Source organism: Populus nigra, chromosome 10 (genome assembly GCF_951802175.1).
Source record: "Populus nigra chromosome 10, ddPopNigr1.1, whole genome shotgun sequence".
Classification (NCBI taxonomy): domain Eukaryota; kingdom Viridiplantae; phylum Streptophyta; class Magnoliopsida; order Malpighiales; family Salicaceae; genus Populus; species Populus nigra.
In genome coordinates this window covers 5,265,171-5,284,823 of record NC_084861.1, presented here as the reverse complement: position 1 = coordinate 5,284,823, position 19,653 = coordinate 5,265,171, and the positions used below count along the sequence as shown (strand labels likewise).

Here is a 19,653-nt window from a genome sequence, read left to right as displayed (position 1 = left end):
AAGTTTCAAATTATATCCATATAAGGATAGCCACCAAAAAAAAAAAAGACAGTAAACGCTTTACTGTTTTAAGTACTATATATTATTATAATACTACTATATGGTCTTCCTAAAATTTTGACCTAGCTCTAGTCAAGGATTAGCTTCATTAATAATATAGATAGAGCATGCTGAATTTGAAGCCAGCTTATTTTCCTTCTCTTCCATTTTCCAACCTCAATTTCAATACGCAATTTTTAGTTGATCCAAAGCCATCTTTTGAGTCAGTATCCACTAGCCAGAGGAACTGCGTAGAGGCACCGTGGCATGGTCTACAAAAGCATGAATTAGTCTGGCCGGAAGGCAGAGAATTACCTCAGTAAATGGACTGGTAATATATATAATTGTAAAGTCTATCTTTCCTCTGTTATATTGATAAGATGAAACAATGACACAATTCATGGAGAGATTTGATACGTTCTGGTTGTGTTTGATTCGATGTTTCAGGTTGGTGAAGGATGGTCTGGCCCCTAAACCATTAATGATATATGTCCATGATAGAAACCAGTCTGTATTGAGATGGTGCGGATTGATAACGCAACACTGTTCTAAAGTGTATAAATAGTACTGCAAGTCGATCAATCCATTCATTAGATAGAAAAAAATTACAAAGTTTCAATATCCATTATCCAGAGAAATTTATTTTCCAAACATATACAATTTTCTCTTTACAGAAAATAGAAAGAAAAAATATCAGGAGTGTGTTTTACTAAATTGTACTGCAGATACAATTGCAAAAATAAAAGAATGGAAGAGCCCTTGATGATAGGAGTTTTTCAGGACCTGTGATGTGGTCTAGCATCGCCGATCCTTTCAAACAACTTCAACAGGTGCAAACTACAAAGACATCCTGAGCTTCAGGTTTTAAATTTCTGAATCCAGGGAATCAAGATCGAATATATAGGAGAGCTTCAGCTTTGATTAGTAGCCACCCCAAACGGGACCGCATGACGTGGGAAAGCAGTATCAGGAGGCAAACCGTTGCCAGCATAGTGCATTTCGTTAACTAGTGGACAACTTGGTCCGCCGCTACCAGGAATGTTGGTGCATCCTGAGCCATCCGAAGGGGGGATAGTACCCCTCTGAAGAGACTGCAATGAAAGGTCTGTAGTCAGGTCATCAGGTAATATCCTAGTAGCTTTGTGTAGTTGAACATGTAAAGAAAGTAGCAGTAGAACTGCCAAAACAATGTTTAGACTGCTCATGATTTCTGGATGACAATGTCAAAACAAGGATGAAGAATTTGGTGGAGTGATGAGGGGTATTTATACATTGAAGGGTTTGGAACTGTTTCATTTGTTGAAAGATTTTGGTTGTTGACTACCAGGTTTTTGCCTCCATAAAAAACTTTCAAAGAATTGAACTGGTCGTAAACAAGAAGAGGAGGTTCTCTTGAACTTGGATACCAAGTTTTAGTCTCCGTTTTCTACCTACCTATATCCATAAACATTTTCTTTTCTTTTGCTGTGACAAGTTTCCTGTCAAATTTATGGCTTGAGTTTTGACGAGGGTAGGTTTCTTTAAAAGGAAATTTCTTGGAACTTCAGTTGCTTTGACCTTGAATGCTTGATGCTTAATCACGATGTGCTTGTGGCTGTCAATGGTGAGGCACATGGTTTCAACAAGATTTTCTAGGATGCGATCGTCGTACGTGTCATCCAATTAAAGGCTTTATCTTTATCATTCCAGTGGATTAAACTGTCTCTACAAAGTTCAAACGTTCCATCCTAGATGCTGAGTTGCTCACAACCATTATAAAACATGTCTGGGCTTTTTTTGTCTATCCCTTTCATGCAATGGAGATACTCCACACTGATGATTGCAGGAAAATAGGTCGGTAATGGCATCAATCTCTACACGACCGCAGGATTTTAATACGCGCACCCTCCCAAGTCCCAAGAAACCATAACTCGAATCCCACTCTTAACCATCAGATGAGACTTCATTCATGATTGTGGTTCAGATAAGAGCTGAACCTGTGTTGTGGTTTCTCATTGGATAATTAATGTGGTTTTCAAATCTTAGTCTGTAAAGTTGGGTTATATTCCATCAGATGCTCATTTCAACCATTAATCAAAACCCAGGAAATACATCAAAGCCTCATTATAACTAAAAAGCTGGAGGCAGAGAAGGCAGGAACACTCTTTACAAAATGTTTTCTTATGAAAAGATTACAACCTCACTCCAATTCTGAGACCCAATACATTATTACAACGGGGCAACCACCCACCAACTTGCATGGGATTCTTTCAATGTCCATTTGAAGGCCGAAATACTGTATAGCCATTAACACCGCTTGCCATATTTGAATACTCTGGGTTAAAGTATGGGTAACTATCACCGTCAGCATTCCTCATGTTCATCAAGGAAATATCAGAACCAGATATCTGCCACTGGTTTGGAATCAACCCATCAATATGCCCATTTGCATAAGGCAGTGGGCTAGCTTGTGGAATAAATTCCCTTGGTGTGTCAAAATGGCTTCCAGAAGAGCTATAGCTCCTCTGAAATCCACCATCATGGTAACTCCTGGTCCGCTCGAACCTGCAAGAGCTGCTGGTTGAGGAACCCAAATCACTCGATATACCCATGTCACTTGGAAAAGAAAACTGTCGATTCAATAGGTGTGGACCATTGCTATGGAAGACTCTGCTTGCCTCAGATGCCTTCCCAACAGCATGTTCATCATTAAGCAAATCATTGATAATATCAAGATGTGGGAACTCATCTGTCACCCCACCTGGGGTCTGACACCCAGAAGTACAGGCTGGGAACTCACTGGAGTAGTGCTCCTGTGATCTGCTGCATATAGGATTGTACAAGTCAATTTTTTGAATGCCATTTACCAGGGAAGAAGGGTCACTGCTCATGCTTCTACTAGCATCCCTTTGAGAGTTCTCCATCCATTGGCGTCCATTCTGTAAGACATCCTGAGTTACCATGCCAAAAGGAAAGCCGGATTGGAGAGAGTTTGGGTCTACCCTATCAGAGTTCAAAGGTGGTAAGAACATTGGTGCAGATACCAAAGTAGATGGCTGCACGTGTGCTGATAGGTTCACTCCGGTACTTGGAGAGTTGGTAAGACTGAAACCAGATGAACTAGAACCAACAGCATTACCAATTATGGCATTTCGATAGGACTGAGGAACATAACTACGAGTAGCTGATGAGGGGTCAGGACCCAGCCAGCCAGCTGCACTAAATGAACGAGCAAGTAAAGGAGTTGTTTGGACCAGGGAGACAGGAGCAGCAGTTGGCCTTGGACCGGGCACCAGAGGAGCACTGGAGGGCCTCGACATGGCAGGCAATTGTTGCGGAGTTGGTTTGTCAGACTGTTTTGCAGTTGATGCATTCTGAGTCTCGGGTTTGGGAATAGCAGCATTTTTGGGGGACGTAATTGACGTGGCAGCTTTATCAGCCTGCTGTGAGCAATTTGAAGATGCTTTCTTAACTAGACCAAGATCCACGGTTGCTGAACCCTTGCTTTCTGACTTCAGTGGTACAGTGGATGAGACATTTTTAGGACTTCTTTGAGGGCTTCTGGGAGAAGATGGCACAGCTGCTGTCTTTTCTTTAGGTCTTTCAACATCAACCAGGTCTTTGTCACTCATCTGCTTTTGCATAGAAACAACTTTGTCTTCCTATTTCATAGAAAAGAAATGCCCATCAAGGAATATCCAAGTACAACAGATTATATGTATCCATGAAAATAAAGCAGCATTCAGAAATAGAAAAGCAAAATATTTAAAAAATTCAACTCAAATTGAGAGGAAAAGGGGGGATATAAATTCACATGGCAGCAAAACCTTCAAGAGTTGCCTTTCAACTTCATTGGAATTAAAAAATGAATGGGAACATAAAGAAAAGAAGAGTTTCATAGCAAAGACAGCTAAACACTCCTTTGCGTTGATTAATTCCTAAATTCTAAAGAACATATTCTATGCTCCTAAAGGAAAAACAATTCCTATTCCCCAAACGAGGAAGAGAGAAACAATAATTAAAAAACACAAGGAAAAAAAAATAGGAAGAAGAAAATGGAGGGAAAACAATTTAAAAACACTTGTGCTGTAGGAGCAAGGATGCTAAACAACACGGCAGAGAAGAGCCTTCATACCCAAGAAGCTGACACAACCAGTAAATGTAGCCAACCAGACCGTTAGGCATCAAAAAGGAGGTAATAAATGAGTTGCAGCCCGCAAAAATTGAATTTGAACATTTGATGCTTATTATATTGTTCTACCCTACTTGATAGTTTAAACTCATTAAACGAGTAGAAATTTGAGATCATGGCAAAAGATCAGCAACTTCACCTTTTCTGTCTTAATTACATGCTGTTCAAGCCTCATCATCCTATCCCGCAAATCATGAACAACAGCCTCCAGCTCACAATCACCAGCCTTGCTACTTCTTGTGATATCGCCAAGATCACCAGTATCTGATGCAAGCTCAGAAGGCTGATTATCCATTTCAGTTGTCCAACTCCCATCACGTGCCATCTTACCCCGCTGGTTCTTCCCTCTACAGATATGAAAAGCAAGGTAAATGCCAGATAATCTAATCCTGATGTGGAAAAGGATATGCAGGCCACTTGTTACCACTTTACCTGCCAGGTGATTTTTCGAATTGATAGTTCGAGTAAGAGTTCCCCTTGTAGGAGCCATTCATTACCACTGAAGGGACTGAATCTGTAGAGCATGTTGAGGAACTATCATCCATTGCATATGTGTTCCTTTTTTCAGTTGTTCCATTTGGCACAGATGACAAGCCACTAACTCCACTGCTACTGGCTTCAGTGGGAGGATGAACTTCTGAGGTGTCAGTATCCCAATTGACAGGACTTGCATCTCTGTCTTCTGAATCAGGCTGGAGCACTTCAGTAACACCATCCACTGAATCAGACACATCAGATACATCTTCCAGAACCTCAGGTTTTTCCACCACAGGCTTCACCTCGTCCACAACATACTCCTTTTTCTCATTACTAGTATTTGTCTCTTGGTGATTGTCTACCACGGCCACACTAGACCTATCATCTCTCCCTTTATCCTTCCCTTTGCGATTGTTCCGTTTTTGTTTAGCCTGTGATTTATAAGAAGCATCAGCATTCAAACAAATAAACAAACCTTGAAAAAGGTAGGCTGGGGCTTCCTTTTGTTTAAGGGGTTTGGGGTAGGGACGAGTACTTTGAAGATTTTTTCCTCATAAAAGAAAATCTGGCCAAGGCAACATGCATTTTAGATGAGTCTGTCAAAATAACTTTTGAAATTAAAGTTTCAGAATCCCAATTACATCGTGACAAACTAATTTCCTTCCACAATCTGACACTACCTGAATTCAATGAGTTAAGACTGCTAAAGCTAGATTCTTATGAAGAAAAACAAGCCACCTGTTTTTTCTTCAATTTCTTTTCCTTTTCAGTTGCTCCACGTTTAGCCTTCTGCTCACTTTCTGCAAGCCATGCTGCCTCTTCTTCACGAATTAGCTCTTCTTGCCTCTTCAAAGCAACAGCCTCCTGGTAGGAAACTTCAATTTTATGGCTACACATGAAGGATGCAAAAAAATTAGGCCACGCATGGATAGCATCAAGAAATACTTGTTGTGCCACAAAGAATCAGAAAATTGCTAGGGCAAGATTAGCAATACTCATTATGCCAACATATTGCATTGGTGTTTACAAATTGGTATTTAATTTCTTCATTTATCAATATTTGCAATGAATTTAATACTTAACAATATGGAGCAGATGATAGCATAAAATAATAAAACAGCCCCGAGAAAAAATAAAATGACTACAAAAATATTAAGATTTTAGCAAAGATGCTTGGACTTCTAATAGACCAAAATGGTTGTCTAGATTAAAAAAGCAAGGACTTCTAAAAACAGTGGAAGACTCCAAATAATTGATCAGGTGAAAGAAAAGGTGCAAACAGCAGAAACATGGTTCTAGTGAGGTCTGGAACGGAAGAAATCTCAGAAGGATGAAGAACTAATGACCATTTTAAAAACAAAAACATATTTAATCAAATATCAGTATATTACTTAAAAATATGAGCGAGGACAAATATTTCCACCGTCCTACGACCCAATTCTGTTAGACGCCTTTCATCACGCTCAATGGAATCCTTGTTGAAGTCCTCTCCAGAACTTCCATCCTGAATACAAATGCAAAAAGTTTGTGAGAGATCAGAAGCTTCTTTAGTCACAATCATGAAGAATAAAAGTAATAGATATTGACAACTATCAAGCAAGGGAAAACAGCCAGCATTTCAAGCTCTTCTGAATCTAATCCAGTGTGCATAATAAAATCAACAAGTATATGATATCACCACCACCCCATCACTCCCATCACCATCAACATACAGCCGCTACAATCATTTTTCCGCTCTAATGCCATAGCTGCCAATCTAAACCATTGTGGGTAGAAGATGTTGTATGCCTTAATCTTTTATTCTTGTTCTGTACGTGTGCTATTCCAGAAAACAAAATGTTACTGGAGAGATGCGAGCTGCACTAATTGCAGAAAACCATTTGCTGGAGTGTCGAGTAAAATTAGCAAGAACTGCATACTGTTTTCTAACCTATGGTTGAAGCTTAAACACAATAAGCTACACCCAATGCCACCAATAAAGATTCTCTAAGATACAAAGCACATGAAACAATTTGTGAAATAGCCAAAGTCACCATTCAAATGTTTGAGTGCTCCGAGAAGACCTTAAAAGCAATGGCAATATGGACCAGCACTCATTTAAAAACAAGCCACTAAAATGATTAAACTGCTTCAAAGTCCCACAGTAATTTTCATACCGACTACCTATAAGCATAACAGAATTCAGAAAAGATTCAAACTCTAGAGAATGGTATCCAGTACCCCAACCCACCTTTGTGCGGTTCTGAGGGCCCTTCTCGTCTTTTGGAGGCAATGGTTCAATGGCTGCCCTTTCAAGTAGCAGCAGCACATCATCCACCAACACAAACATATCTTTTTCAACACGGACAATTGGAGCAGGCATTTCTTCAGCATCCAATAACTTTGCTCTCCCCTTCTTGCTCTTAGATTGGCCTTCAAGAGCCTTCAATCCACTATACAGGGAATCCATTACCAATGTAGATGTGACTTCCTTCTCTATAAAGAAATGCTTGACAACTACTTTCAGAATTACATCTGTTTTCTCCCTAGACATGCGGCGCCGGGTGTTTTGATCCATTCCCAACCAAAAACCACAAAAGCTGCAAGGGTTGCAAACACAATGCTATCACCATGTTAAAACTATACTGACCAGAAATACGAGTAAAACACACCATAATTGCCACCAAAGGATAGCACAGAAAGGAAAACTGTTAATGAAGGCCATAAATCAATAGTATGATGCAATCTCATAGGGCTACCAAAACACCACAATTTTCATAATATAGCATGTTGTGAAGTTAGGACTATTGACAACCATTCTATTGAAATGCATTAAGTAACAAACATTTTCAAAGAGATACAATACCTTGACCACCTATTTTTGTCCTCTATTAACTTCCCAAGTTTACCCCGTCTCTCTTCCACAAAACGCCGACAAATCTGCTCTACATTTGTCAAATATACCCTAACAAGTTCTCTCCTATACTGGCAATCGAGGCAACGAAAAGGCCGATCTGCTTTTTCCCTGCAGATGAAAAGTAAAGTCTCAGAATGGATGATCAGAAATATGAGAAACACCTACAGCACAATCACTAATAGACATCAATTATATATATAAACCAGTAACTTATCAGACACCTGATGACTTGCACTTGAGCCTTTATAATAAGAGTGTCAGCAGCATCTAAGAACCCATCTGACACTTTAGATAATTCCATAAATTTCTTCCATCCCCAGTCATGCTCTTTCTTCCAGAACCGATGTAACGTATCTGCAAATTTTTCTTTTAGTTAATAATAAATCAATGATTCCGTTACCAACTCCAGCCAATATTTAATCAACTAACCAGAATATTTTGATTTTTTTGGATCTTTATTCACCACAGCAATCGTAAACTGTGCAAAATGACTCCAACCTGGTTCACAAATAAAAGAAAATTACACAACTACAACCACAAAGAGAAAAAAACAAACAAACAAAGACCAGTAACTATAACCACAATTTCAAGTCAGTAGCACCAAACCTGGAAGAAGTTTATCATGGTTGGCAACACAAAGAAATAATGAAAGATGATTGCAGACGTCACAACCTTGGGGGTATATTAAAATGTACCTGTCACCATAAGCAAAAGGATTAAATCAATACTGACATGGAAACTTTCCATATCACGTTGATTTTCTGCACGTCAGCAGCATCAATGCAACGAAACTTGAGAAAACCTACATAACTGGAATGTTCATCAAAATCCATGCTCCATAATGTGAAAGTTGGCCTCTTTAAAATGAGAAAGTGGATTATAAATCAGGCAATATGATAATTTTACTTTTTTCTTAATTAAAGTGCATGATGATTTATTTCACTTTTCCTTTATGAAAAGGAAGGAAAAAAAGATTCAAAATATCACCAACTAGCTACACCAAACAGATGGTGAACCAATAAACTCCTTTTGTTCACTTCAAGAAAAAACTTATAGCAGAAGTGTGTATGAAAAACAATGCATTTACCTCTGGATAACAAGTCTTACCAGATAACTAACTTGGTTATGTGCAATAGAACACACAAGTCATCTCATGGACATCTCTCTACCATAAGCACAGGTTAAGAAAAATGATTATGCATGAGGGAGTCATATAACAAATTTAAATAATGGCAGCAACTAAAAAGTGAATGTTTGTGTGCAGAAAAATATCCCTATGATGCAACTATATAATCAAATTTAATAAGATACATTACATGCACAAATATCATGCTGCGCCGCATACTTTAGACTTGTAGAAGTGAGAATTAATGAACCCTATGAATTGAGAAAAAAATCACATTTGTTTCCTCCTTTGTGGAACCCTGCTTTGATTGAGGAGATAAAGAAAGAAAGGGACCAATGTTTGATCCCACAACTCAAGTATAATGGTTTCATGTTCCAATCGAGAGCAAAGTGAAATATTTTTGGTTCTTGAAATGCACAAATTAAGAAAGCTTGCTTCCAAAATAAGCTTGTAGACACGTTAATTTTTTTATTCATAGTGTGTGAGTTTATTCGAGCATTAAGTTAGAAAAACTAAATTTATACTCATAATGTGGGTATAAAGAATAAACTAAAACAATATACATATATTGTTGAAATATGTATATGCATGCAGATGATGTATATAAAAAATGACAATGGAGAATCAAACTGTTAGTTAGCTAAAAAAAGTGAGGAACATGTGAAAAAACAATATGCAAAGCCCCATACCATTTGTAGCCACCAACTTCAAATGCATTACTTCTAAGTTCTCTTTTATTAATCTGTGAGAATTTCTCTATCTTCCATGTATATCTTCCATATAACTCAGAAGGTTTTGGCCCTATAATGGAACAAAATCAGTTCGCAAACAGTTGCCTGGATAACAGCTTATATGAGAGGGATAAGAAACAGAAGTAGCAAACATAATATCTAAGAGGAAGAGTTAAGCATGTACTCTGCAGAAGTGCGCACACTCATCTTAATTGGATAACATCTATTCAGTCAAGTTTTCTTGCAACTATTGATACTGAATTTTGTTAATTTTCAGACTCCCGACTAAGTAAAAAAAAGAAGAAGAAGAAATCAATCTGTTCATTGATGCACTAAATGCTACCACATCCAATTGCAATCATATACGTTAACAAAAGAAACCTAATGTTGCACCTCCTTCCACAAAGTGGCAGGCAATTGATTGCTATATGAAGAACTCAAAAAAAAGTAAGAAGTCAGTGAATGTGACTAAAAATTCATTTTAGTCAAAAAATTCTTACTGGAGGAACCATTGTGTCGTAACACAGAGGGTGGGAGAGAAGGGATTTCATGATTTTGGATAGGAGATTCTTCATGAAATTCTTTTTATTTTTTATCATGTTGGTTTCAAGCTAGTTTTTGCAAGGTAGAAGGCTACAATAGTTCAGTGTGGTAGGTAGAGTTCAACCACCAAACGTAGGAGAATAGAGCCGGTGCATTATTCCTTATATTCCCAACAGCTTTTACACTCTAACTTCCAAACTCAGAGAAACAGAGAGCTACCAAGTGCATTACTGCGCTAACTGAAAAAAATATATATACCAACCAAAACAGAAAACCAAAGAAGAATAAGAGAAAATAAAGATACAATAAATCATATGGAGAACCAATGCATACCTCCATCATCGTCATCATCAGTGTCCCAATAAGGTGGTGAAGTTGATGGGGTTCCATTTTCCACCTGCTCAGAGGATCGCCATTCCGCCAACGCTTCACCTGACTGGCAACGCAGTCCACTTGAAATCCCCTCCGTAGACCTTCCAACTCCAGCTTCCTCACTCACAATCCCAGCCATTTCCCACTACAAAACTCCTCCCCAACAATCCTTCAACTCCCCTCACTGCATACAAGAAAACCAATAAGAAAAAACGGAAATGTAGCCCCCAAACAGAAAATTTTTTGGCCAACAATAGACACGCCAGTTAAGTCTTCATAACTACAAACATTAAAAAGACCACTCATAGTAGTTACAGATACCAACAAAAATCACCCAAAATTTGTACAGAAGATATTGCAAAACGTATAGATTTTGAGAAAGGAAAAACATACTAAGTTTGTTGACAACTCTTAAGAAACTTACAATTAAAAAAAAATGAAAATTAAATTCTGCATCAATTGGGGCCTCATGAAATACAATCCTACACTCATTCGATACTGTTAAGCAAAATATTTACAATTCCCAAACACCACCACTGAAAGATTATTTAGCTTATTTTAAAATTTTCAATAATAAGAAAAACATCAATAAACACATTCATAACAACAAAGTATTTTTCTTCTTCTTTTTTTCTAATCAAATTCCATCGTCGATTATATTGGAAATCAACCAAAACCCATATTTATAATCTTCGAACTCAAAAACCCGTCATCAAGAAATTACAATCAGCGATAAACCCTAGTCTCTTTCGGTCAAAAATCAATCAACTGCAGCTCAATAACGATCGAAAAGATTATGAAAAAAATCAAAACCCAGGTTAATAAAAGTAAAACTATCTCAGAAAAACCAATTGTATGAAACACACGCCAATTAAGAGAATTTAGAATCTGAGGCCGGAAAATAAAGATCGAATTCAAGATTCCCAAATAAACCCCGATCAAAAAAGAAGGTGAAAACCCGATTGAATATGGAGAATTGAAAACGACACCGTATAGATCGATGTCGATACAAACCTGAGCTTTGACAAATGGTGTTATAGGCAAAGCTATATGAGATTCTAGAGAGAGAGAGATAGATAGAGAGAGAGAGGTTCAAAGGAGCAGCAAAACAAAGTAGGAAGAAACCAAAAGCGGAGCCCGTAAAAAAAAAATATGTAATTTTTTTTATGCAACTAATACTGCTATTATTACTATTAATTTTTGTTTTTTCATTTTTTATAAGTAATTTGCCTCTTTTTTTTTTCCTTCTTATCTGGGTAGACTATTTACTGTAGTGTGAGCTGTGAAGAGGTTTTTGGGTTTTGGATTTCGCCCTAGCGCTTTCTCTCCTCTTTTATCTCTCTTAAAATAAAAAATTAAGAAAGAGCAGTCAAATTGGATAAATATAAAAAAGAAAATAAAGAAATTAAAAGAAAGAAGAAGAGGGTGGTGTTTGTGGGCAAAAGAAGTCTGTGGATGGTAGAACATAGCAAGAGGGGGTCGTTATTTATGGTTTAAAAAGAAAAAATTATAGTTAGTGATGCTTTCGATCATCAAATAGTTAATTTTTATGTTAAATTATTTTATATAATAAAAAAATTAAAATTAAGTTTTTTTTCACCATGAAAAAAACTTAAAAGAATATACAAATTTACAAAGATTTTTTTATTTCAAACTAATTTTAAATTTTAAAGTGATTTTTTGTCTGTTCGGAGATTATAAATTGATTTATTAAAATTTCTAATGTATATCAAAAAAAAAATAGAAATGGTAACTTCTAATGGACAAGAATATGTAACAAACCCAAATTGATAATTAAATGGAATGAGAGATTTAAGAGATTAGAGATAAAGCAAAGGTGAAAAGGGTAAGTAAACAGAGAGAGAAAAATCAAGAGAGTAAGAAGGAGAAGGAAGGCTCAGAAAGAGGTTGAAGTTTCCATTGTCTAGGTTTAATCAGAAGTAAAAAACTTCTCTTCCTTGTTTTATTGAAGTTTTAAGCTGATTTAAGTAATGGGATAGTGTGGGTAGTGGTGATGTATGGGTTTAATGGAAGATGGAAATGAAATAAGGGTTTTCTTAAATTAATTGTGTGGTATTTAGTTAAATTGATAATGAAGTGTATTGATGAAGAAAAAATTCTAGGAAATGCCCTATATATTTTGATCAATCTACCTTAAATGGGTTGGATGTATTTTGATTTATTGTGTTGAATTTTCTATGAATTATGATGCTTTAGAAGAATTTTAATGGGTATTAGAAAGAAAAAATCAAAAAGAAACTAGGGATCCTTCGGATAGGTTATGGCCTTACTATAGAAGAAGAAAAATGAATGGAATGGGTAATTATCATGTAAAATTGCTAGAGATAATAAATGAGTAATAATTTGTTTTAGTAAATTTAGCCAAGAAAGAATTTGAAAGAATTCCATTGACATGAGATTTTCTTATTTTCTTGACTAAGAGTTAAGTTTATTGAGTTAATACAAATTGATTTCTTGTGTAAAAAGTTGTTTAGGGTACTAGAAATATATTGGGTAGGAAGAAAAATCCATGGAATTAGTAAGATGGAAACTCATGAAATTTGGTGTGAGGGTTGATATGGCTTGACTTGTCTAGTTAAAATTATTGTGGATTACAAGAAATTATAATATTTAAAATCAATATGTGATGGGCATTAAAAGAAAAATTTATGGAAAGAACTTGTATTGGCTTTATTAAGAATCCTTAAAAGTGAATTAATAAAATATATATATATATATATATATATATATATATATATATATATATATAAAAGGAAGAGTAGGATTTGATGGAAATAAGTTAGACTAAGTATGCTAAAATATTAAAGCTCGAGTTTGGATGAGGATATAAACAAAAGTATAGGAAACGAAATCTCACCTAGTTTTGGCTTTTAAAAAAAAAAAAATACTTTTGTTTTTTAAAGTGTGATTTGTTTAAAATAAAATATCAAATGAATGATGGTTGAGTTATTGATATGGTGCATGATGGGTTGAATATGAATATGGAAAACAAAAAAGATTTATGTTTTTTGGAAAACCAAAAGAGGTAGCAGCCATAGGATCTTTTATTATTGGCGCACACATTATTATAGGGCCAGATAGATGACTTTAAGCCCTACTTTCGAAGTTTTAATTTTCATTCATGTAATTCTTTCTCTTAAATTCATCCTTGTAATTGTGATGTGGAGTAATGGGAAAAAATAAAGGAAATTGTGGATTTGAAAATGGAATTAAAAAAAAATAAAATTAACTCCGAATGTAGAGGTTATAAGATTTGAGAAATGTTAGCTTGCTATTAAGATGGAGGATGATATTAAGATGGAGGATGATGATTGTCATAATTCATTTTTAGGTTATTCTTCAAATTTATTTTTTTTTCTTTCAAAATAAAAATTAAAAAATAAAATAAAAACCGGCGACGTGAAGAAAGCAGACCGAGAAGGATCTTAAACACATGGAAAAATCAAATTATAATTTTGGAGCAAATTCGAGGCCTAATTGTACCTCATTATACCAAAAAAAAAAAGCAATGTAGATTTAATGTCAAATTAAATGATTATTTGATGAATCTGTATAAAAATTAAGTCCAAAGACATAATTAAATTTTAATAGATCAATTTGATTTAATTATGGGCCAAATCAAATTAAATTTAATTAATTTGGGTCCAATTAAAGGATTTAATTAAGTGCAAGGACTTAATTATATTATAAAATGGTCAAATTAATTTTATTAGGGGCTTACTTGGTGACAAATTAAGTTTGGGAGCCTAATTTGAGCTTAATTGAGAAAATTAGAATTTTAGAAGACCAAATTTAATTTTTACTAAGTTAATTGACTGAAATCGGGGTAAAATCACAAGAAAATCAAAGTTTTGGAGTCAATTAAGGGTTAAATTGAAGAAATTCGTAGCCAAGGACCAATATGCAAAAGACGTTGAACTATAGGGACCTAATTGATTGAAATCAAAGGTGAAATTGAAAGTTTAATGATCAATTGAGTGTCAAATTGCATAAATTCAAAACCAAGGACCAAAGAGAAAAAGGCATGTAAATTCGGGGCTGAAATTGAAGTTTTTCCAAGGACATAATTACATAAAATTAAAAGTTTGAAGACAATCTGGGGTGTAATTAACGCGTTAAAAGTTGAACGCGTTCAAAATACCTTTGAAAATTTAAATTCTTCTGAGATGACGTTGGAAATGCTAAAAACAATGCAAATATATCAAAAATGCATTTTTTGATGTTTTCATTGCTTTTTTGCTATTTTTGGTTTTTTCTGAAAATTTATCAAAAACATGGGTCAAAAACTGGGTAGCAACATGTATCATGCAAGATTGACGGTTGCTTTCCAAAGCAATGATACATGAAACGCATTATGTATCCTGGCTAAATATGCATGTAACATTAATCGATAAGAAACTAGCCTAGTCTTCCCAATAACCTCAAATGACTCGATATATGCGGGTGTTAATTTACCCCTCATCCCAAATTGGATCATGTTCTTCCAATGTGCAACATTTAAAAATACCTAACCCCAACTTGAAATTTCAAATGTCTTCTTTTCTTATTGGCATAATTTTTTTGTCGGTCTTGAGCTTTCTTCATCCTTTCCTTACTCCAGCAAATAAGAACTCAACAAAGTTCCAAGCTCAGCAAGACTCGAGTGAATGTTAAACCTAGTTAGGTTTCAACAAGAAATAATCTAGCAAGACTTCGGCAAATGAGAACCTGGAAGATTCTGAACCTAGCAAAGCTCAAGTTGATTTCAAACCCAACAAGGTTTAGCAAAAAAAGAGTACAACAAGACTCTAGTGAAAAGGAACTCAGTCGTCGCGCCTGACATCGCGATGATCTTTTTTTAAAATAAAAAAAAAAGGAAACGAACAGGGTTTCTGGTGTCCTATTGCTTAATAAGAAAATGTCTTATTTATGGAATCGCTACTTAATATTATGTTCACTAGAAACTCTAACTAGTTTTTAGAGATTTTGTGACAAGGAACTGGCTACGCTATAGGAAAGATACAATTACCTATAAAGCGTTGTATCTTAGATAGGTTGCATTGCTCGTTTTATCTTAAATTGCTAGAGGTTGTTTTGCTATGGAGTCTTTATAATATTTATGACTCTGATGTTAGTAAATATTGGGGTTGATATTTCTGACTTTGACATAAGTAAATACTGAGGTTAATATTTTTAACTTTAGCGTCAATAAATACCGGGGTTAATACTCGTTATAAGTCCACTTACCTCAAACACTTGTGTATTAAGTTGTAAAATGGTCATTAAACCTTCAAGAGTGACAAAAAGAGTGACAAAAATAGGCTTTGAATTCTTTTAAAGGAATGAATTTTTGATATTTTTTATATAAATCCGATAAATTATTTTTTTAAGTTAAGCTTTTAATGGGCTTGATAAATTTATTATCAAGTCTAAAAATGCACGCAAAAACAATACATTCTTTTTCTATGGCAAAACACAAACAATTTTTATGCTAAATCATGCAAAAGTGATTTTTTTATTTGGTTTTTGTTTTATGATTAACAATGTTTTATGGTATTTTATTTCTTGTTTTTTTTTTCTGTTATTTGTTCCAACAGTACTAAAAATTAAAATTCATGCAACACACACCCTTTTTTTTAAATTTACTCACACGTACTTCCAATTACACACTTACAATTTACATAACAAGCAAACACATGAACACCAAATCAAGAAAATAAAATCATTCTAAACTCCCAGAACCCACCTTCAAGACGGATTAATCAACAAAAAGGGCTGCTGGAACAGTTGTTGCATACTGTGGCGCGTGGACGACACGCACGGCCGTGGACGGCGGCGGGCGAGGAAGAGCGCCAGCAACTTGGGCGACGAGTGACCCACTTGATCGTTCAGCCCTTCCTCTCTTCTATACAATGGTGCTGGCGGTGTCACTAATTGTAACCTGAAAATAGAGAAACAATCACAAGAAATCTCGGGTTTTTCTTCTTTTATTTTCATCTTCTTCCTCTCTCTGATGGTTGCTGTTACAGTGACCATAGGTGGCTTTCCTGTTGTGGTCTAGACTGAAGGGTGATGACGAGTTATGCTTCGGGTTATTGGGTTTCGGCTGGTTGGTTTTCTGGTGTTGGCCGTGTGAGAGGAGCTGTAGTGTTGCAGGCGGTTGGAGGCTGAAAAGGCAGGGAAGAATGGCTGATGCTGGTGGTGATGAGGGGGCTGTAGGTGGTGGCTTTTATGGTTTACTGTGCTCTTGGATATCTTATTTACCAACCTGGCAGAGACTTCGTCCAAAGACTCTTTTAGTCCATCCCCGATATTTCTGATCCCGTAAATGGAGAGAGGATCAGACGCCTCTGACGTGGAGGTAGAGATCTCTTTGTAAGTCTTGGCAAGGAGATAAACCAGGGCGGGACATTTCTTAGTTTGCAAATTTGAAAAATAACCCGGATCGAACACTCTAGAGTATCTAAAGTATGTTTTTCGGTTAGGAAGCTTTTCATGCCTTAAAACATCTTCTATGGCCAAAACAGCTTGACGTGTCAGACGGCATTTCAGCTCAGACAATAAAGTGCTCATGTCACACATGGTCGATTTTTGGATATCCATGGTCAGCTGGTATCCTTTCATTCCCATGTAAGAGAATACTTGACCAGCCAAGTAGTCTAGCATGCTTGAGTTGCGACGATCCATGTTTCCTTCGTTCTCATTATATGCCACCCACATGACCCAGGTGTTTACTAGCGGTGGATCCCTCCCTAGCGCTTCTCTCAGGGAAGTGGCAAACTCAGCAGTTAACCCCAGGTTCACCAAGATGTCACTACCATCATCATACCAACCTTGATATCTAGCTTTGAAGTTTTCTATGGACCTTAGAAAACTCTCTGGCGTCTTGATAGCTAATCTCAGAAGATGGGCAGCCAAATAGCAGTATGCACAGGCTGACATATCCCTTTTCCTGTTGTCTTCACCCTTAACATCTAAGTTTTCAAGGAGGACATTAGCTATGCTGGATGTTGCTTTCTTCTTGTTCTTCTTCTTTTCTCTTTCCTTGCTCATGGCAAGCAACTCAGCTTCAGCTTCCGCAAGTTCATCATCTTGATTATTCTCAGTATCAATTTTTGCTTCCATGCTCTGAGTCCCATAACCTGCATCAGGAGGTGGAGTCAAAAGGTGAGCGTCAACATCTCCGCCTGGGAGAGGAAGTGATATAGCTAAGAGGAGGATTTTGTAGAGGAGATCTCTAGACACCTTATCATTCCTAATTTCCATCAGCAAAGCAGACCCTACTATCATGGATTGAGCACTGTCTAATTGCTTAACATTATAGGTGTTAATTTTTGACAATTCCGAATCTGACCATGTTTTCGGTAACAAATTCCCAGATGCAATTACTACTCCGGCTAAGTCACTATACCGTCTGTTTAATTCCATCTCAGCTTCAGCTGATTTAGCCATTGGTTGAGATGCTTGTGCCTGGGGCTTATTTATCTGAATCCCTTTACCTTTTGCTGCGGCAGCTTCCATTATAGCACTCTTAGCCTTTTCTTGATAACATTTTTGCCCTGGCTAGAAGGATATCCCTGGCTGCTTTATTTTCCATGTATGGAAGTGTGTCGGATGTTAGTGACGCTGCTGTGCTGGACTGCGTCAGGGCTCCTCACGGTGGCTGAGGGATGATGAGCTGGTGGTGCTCACGATGGCGGTGCAGAGGAGAAACCACCGCTACTGGATGTTGAAGAGTGTTACTATAAATGGGTAAGCCCACGGTGGCTGGCGGCTGGAGTTGGTGGTGCTGGCCGTGGGGGTAGTGGCTGTCGCTGGTTGAGGAGGCTACGGCGGAGATGGGTAAAGGAGCAGCTGCTGTTTTGGAAACGAAGGTGGTTGCTAACGGGTTTGTTTGTGTTAAAGGATCGATGATGGAGAAACAGTGGAGAGGAGGCTGAAAGGGTGTTGGTTGCCGCTGGGCAGAGCTGGAGCCGAGAGAAGGATTGGCGTGGTGGTTGCTGCTGGTTCAGTGGTGGAGGAGAAATGGTTGAGGGCTGGTTTGTTCAAACGGGTATTAGTTGGAGAGGGAAGCCATGGGTTGAAAGTTTTGTTCCTGGGTATTTTGGCCAGTCTAGTAAAATTACAGTGAAGGCTCCCCTCATCGTTTTCTCGAGCTCCCCCTTTATGCTATCCTGTAAATCATAACAATGTTGAGTGGCCAACAATGTTGTCTGTCAATTTTTGCCCCTCTGCAATAATGAGCAGACAATATTTAATACACTTTATTTATTATTATTATTGTTTACCTTTTATTTTAGAAAAAGATTATAAAAGCAAAAGCAAAAGCAAAAGCAAAAGCAAAAGGTAAAATGTAGAAAATTACAAAATGGTTGTTATTGGTCGCGTTGAAAAAATATATATGTTTTTTTAGAATTTTGTATTTTCTTTAATATTTTTATATTTTTAAAAATATTTAGAAAATTAGGAGCTGAAATTAGAGTATAATAGTTGCTCCACTCTTTACAATGCTTATGGTACAAATGTTTTTGAAAAAAACTTTACGTAGTAAATTTGTAAAAAAAAAGATGATATTTATTAAAAACTTAAAAAAATTTAAAATGATTTAATTGTCCCATACAACCTATATGTTGGTGAAAAATATAAATTTTTTTCTAAATGATCAAATTATCCCAAATGACTTGTTCGTTGGTGAAAAATACAAAGATTTTTCAGGTTGATCTAATTTTAATGGGAGACTTTCCCAAGTGAAAAATACAATGATTTTTAAGGTTGGTTTAATTTTCATTGGCGACCTGCCTAGGTAAAAAATACAAATTTTTTTCCAGAATGATCTAACTCTCAGATGAGATGGTTTGTTTATAATATTTATGACTCCAGTGTTAATAAATATCGGGATCAATATTTCTGACTTTGAAATCAATAAATACATCTCACTTTAATTTTAAATGAGACGTCATTTAACTTTTACCCACTTTCCATAGCTTGTATTTAGAAATTCATTCTTGCATTTGAGGAAAAATTAAAGAAGTTTGTAACACTTATAATGACTTAAATTATAGTAAAAATAATAAATATTACAAACAAATCATTAATAACATAACACAATAACCCATAAAAATTTAAGATAAAAACTAGCAATGCAGCCTACTTAAGATATAACGCTTTAAGGATGATAATATTTTTTATCTAGCGTAACTAGTCTTTTATCATAGAATATATAAAGGTTAATTAAAATTTTTAGTAGTTATAATATTAGGTGACGACTTCTTAAACAAAATATTTTTTTTAAAAAATA

At 36.1% G+C, this 19,653-nt stretch overlaps 1 protein-coding gene across 1 annotated transcript; it reads right to left on the bottom strand.

Annotated features, from left to right (window-relative positions):
* Positions 1 to 2,073: 2,073 nt before the first annotated feature.
* LOC133704550 (TNF receptor-associated factor homolog 1b-like) lies at positions 2,074 to 11,645 on the bottom strand. Its single transcript, XM_062129406.1, has 13 exons — positions 11,370 to 11,645; positions 10,317 to 10,539; positions 9,399 to 9,510; positions 8,190 to 8,278; positions 8,013 to 8,081; positions 7,805 to 7,937; positions 7,533 to 7,691; positions 6,918 to 7,266; positions 6,079 to 6,191; positions 5,426 to 5,576; positions 4,643 to 5,118; positions 4,350 to 4,557; positions 2,074 to 3,680 (listed from the first exon to the last, which is right to left on the bottom strand). The coding sequence occupies exons 2-13, from the start codon at positions 10,492 to 10,494 to the stop codon at positions 2,289 to 2,291; spliced, it is 3,429 nt and encodes a 1,142-aa protein (XP_061985390.1). The 5' UTR covers positions 10,495 to 10,539; positions 11,370 to 11,645; the 3' UTR covers positions 2,074 to 2,288.
* Positions 11,646 to 19,653: the final 8,008 nt, after the last annotated feature.

Bases quoted from the DNA above. Each gene is read 5' to 3' on its own strand.
- LOC133704550 (XM_062129406.1), bottom strand. From the start codon at position 10,494: ATGGCTGGGATTGTGAGTGAGGAAGCTGGAGTTGGAAGGTCTACGGAG. The intron at 8,279-9,398 runs GTATGGGGCTTT...TTATGGTGACAG, and splicing joins GAAGTTGGTGGCTACAAATG to GTACATTTTAATATACCCCC. The intron at 7,692-7,804 runs GTGTCTGATAAG...TTTCATCTGCAG, and splicing joins GCTCAAGTGCAAGTCATCAG to GGAAAAAGCAGATCGGCCTT.